Source organism: Nannospalax galili, unplaced genomic scaffold (assembly GCF_000622305.1).
Source record: "Nannospalax galili isolate Female #2095 unplaced genomic scaffold, S.galili_v1.0 scaffold290, whole genome shotgun sequence".
Lineage (NCBI taxonomy): Eukaryota > Metazoa > Chordata > Mammalia > Rodentia > Spalacidae > Nannospalax > Nannospalax galili.
Window position 1 is genome coordinate 6,034,871 of NW_008331486.1, and position 3,259 is coordinate 6,038,129.

General features: G+C 54.0%; 1 protein-coding gene across 1 annotated transcript in view; it reads right to left on the minus strand.

The window, feature by feature from the left end:
- Window positions 1-818: 818 nt before the first annotated feature.
- Window positions 819-3,259, minus strand: part of Plpp7 (phospholipid phosphatase 7 (inactive)) — a 14,087-nt gene continuing 11,646 nt past the window's right edge. The window contains exon 2 of the mRNA XM_008825636.1: window positions 819-2,135. Coding sequence (XP_008823858.1) covers window positions 1,771-2,135 — 365 coding nt within the window. The 3' untranslated portion in view covers window positions 819-1,770. The remainder of the gene's footprint in view (window positions 2,136-3,259) is intronic.

The following is a 3,259-nucleotide window of genomic DNA, read 5'->3' on the forward strand; positions in this document are numbered from 1 at the left end:
GGGGGCTAGGCAAGCTGACTTGTTCTAAGAGGACACTGGGGTGACAGAGACAAACACAGGCCAAAAGGGAGGCTCATGGGATGGCAGAGACAGAGCGAGATGTGCCTAAAACAGCCCCAGAGCAACAAAGACAGCAGACACCTCCAGATGCTGAGAGGCAGGGTGGCCTCAGCTGTGCCCCCCTGCTGCTGCACACATGGGCATGGCATTCATATCTGTTAAGTGGGCATGGTGCACACCCCACTCGAGAGATTCGTGAGCTGTGGTGAGCACAAGTGCCAGCTTTGGGAGCTTGGAGCCTCCAGCTCACCCCAACCCCTGACCATCTGCTGGGCCGTGCATGAGAGGCCAGGGTCCCTCTGGCCTCTGGGGCTTCTCCCCTCTGTGCTCCTTACCACTGCACACTTCCCTTCTGCACTGGCTCACCCATCCCCACTCCCTCCATCTATGTGCAGGCCTCTCCTGGGCGCCACTCATCTGGGACACTCCACACTCCCTCATTGCAGCTGACACTGCTGCTCCACTTCCTGGGGACAAAGACCCGGTCTTTGGGAGCAAGGGAGGAGCTGGTAAGGATTCAAGGCTGGAGGAGGTCCTCTCCTGCAGTGCGGGACCTGATGCTGGAGAAGCACCAGACAGTGGCCTCAGGGAGGAAGGATCAAGCAGCTCAAAAAGTCTAGGAGAAGGTCAGGTTTCCCTTTTGGGGGCCTTTGCCCTCTGGCCAGCAGCACTATGGTGCTGTCTAGGCTAAGAAAACCCTTCATACCCACCAGGAAGTGCAATGGTGTCCCATATGTTAAAAAGCACACAGAACAGTGTCCCTTTGCATAAAATTGTATTGTCATGTGAAATGGGCATTCATAACTTGCTGACTTGGAAATGACCTATTAGGCCACACAGAGTCCGGCCCCTGGGGGCCAAAGCCATGCCAATGCCCACACACCATGGCAGATGCCTTCTGTGGGTCCTAGTGTAGACACCTGGCTCTCCCTAGGCTCTGCAGCTGGGTGCTGGGAGAGGCCAGCTCATGTCCCAAACTCTTTAGCTCCTGGGCAGCAATTCTCTCAAATCACGAGCTTCCTGGTGGGTTAATAGCTATTCCTGGAGAAGAGTCCTGTGGTCAAATAACTTTAGGAAACTCGGAATTAAATGGCTCGAACAGCTGGCTTTTCTAGAGGACTTTTCAGAGCCTCTACAACAATTAAGCCCTTATGAACATCCATCGTGGGAGCTGAGTGTGCAGCACTTCCCAGATGTATTGGACTACAACCCTCCTCCCTCCGGAAGCATCTTGCAGGCTGGGGCCTCTGAGCATCCTTTGGGACATGCTGCCCTAAGCTGTCAGTGACCATTGCTGGATTGGCCCCTGTGTTGGGTTAGGAGGTTGGAGGATTTTGCTGAGCTTGGTGCTGAGGTGTGTGGTAGAGAAGAAGAAAGCTATGGCAGCCATAAGGGGACAAGACAAGGCTCTGCCCCCTCCCGCAGCCATCTTGTTCTTATCTGTGGTGTCCAGGAATGGAGGCTTAGAGGGACTTCCCCGTTTGAGTCACCCTGGCTGCCTCAGAGGACAATGAGTTCAAGCGAAAGAGACATGAGGCCCCACAGTACCAACATGCCAGTCACTCAGACTGGATGAGGTCACCAGCCTCCAACCAGGATGGGGAAGTTTAGTCAGGGTGGGTCTGCCCATTCAGACCGACCCCACTGACAATCCTCTAGCCGCCTCTCTGGGGCCAGCGCTGCCCAGAGCCTGGGAGGGTAGCAAGATGCTCACCAGGCGGAGATAAGCATCTGACAGGTGTTGGAAGACATCCACACAAGTTCCACCAGGCGGAACTGGAAGTAGCCGATGATGAAGCCCGAGATGACGTCTGTGATGTGGTGGCGTCCAATCATCACACGAGACAGGCCCACGCAGAAGGCCCAGAGCACCAGCAGTATGCGCAGGGGCACGGCCAGCACCAGGTGGCTCAGGAAGAACTTGGACACCATGGCAGCACGGCTGGCATGGCCGGCAGGGAAGGCATAGATGTCCATGGTGAGGTAGTCCAGGAGCCCCGGACTTGTCTCGTAAGGGCCACGTCGCTTGATGAGCTTTTGGACACCGGCCACCGTCATGATGTCAAGGAGTAGAGCTGTGGGTGGGCGACAGAGGCCTGGGTGTTGGTGCCACTGGCTGGCCAAGTGCCGTTCCCCAGCACCCCCAGCCTTCATTCACTTCCCTTGGCCACAGGGACCTCAGGGCACACTCCCACCTCAGAGTCTTTGCACCTGCTGTTCCTGCAACCTGGCGTGCTCATCCCTGGGTATCCACGTCCTTCAACAGAGAAGCCTTCCCTGGCTACTCTGTTTGTAAAAGCCCCCACCTCAGTGTCCCTCATTGCTCTCTGTGCCTGGCATATTATTCCTTCCTTCCTTCCTCCTTCCTCCCTTCCTCCTTCCTTCCTTCCTCCTTCCTTTCTTCCTCCTTCCTTTCTCCTTCTTTCTTTCCTTCCTCCTTCCTTCCTTCCTTCCTTCCTCCTTCCTCCCTCCCTCCTTCCTTCCTTCCTCCCTTCCTCCCTCCCTCCCGCCTTCCTCCTCCTCCCTCCCTTAACACCTCTTTCCTTTCCTCCTTCCCTCCTTTCCTTCCTTCCATGGTGTGTGTGAGTGGAATCTGTACACATTCCTGTGTGTACGCATGTAGAGGATAGAGGTCAACATTGAGTGTCTTCCTCAGTTGCTCTCCACCTTATTATTTTTTATTTTCTGAGACAGGGTCTCCCTGTAGCCCTAGCCAACCTAGAACTCATTAAATAGACCAGGCTGGTCTTGATCTCACAGAGATCCACTGGCCTCTGCCTCCTGAGTGCTGGGACTAAAGTGTGCACATTTTTTTTTTTTTTGGTCTTTTTGAGACAGGGTCTCCCTGTAGCCCCAGCTGGCCTGGGAGAACTTGCTATGTAAACCAGGCTGGCCTTGAACTCACAGAGGTCTGCCTGCCTCTGTCTCCCTGAGTGCCAGGATTAAAGGCATTCACCACCACACCCAGCTTATTTATTTATTTTTAATAATTAAAAAATATTTTATTTATTATTATTATTTTATGTGTATGAGTGTATTGCCTGCATGTGAGTGCACCCATGTCGTGCAGTGCCACGGAGGTCAGAAGAGGGCTTTGAATTCCCCTAGAATGGAGTTAAATGGTTCGTAGCTGCCATGTGGGTGCCAGGAATTGAACCCAGGTCCTCTGCAAGAGCAGTCAGTGCTCTTAACTGCTGAG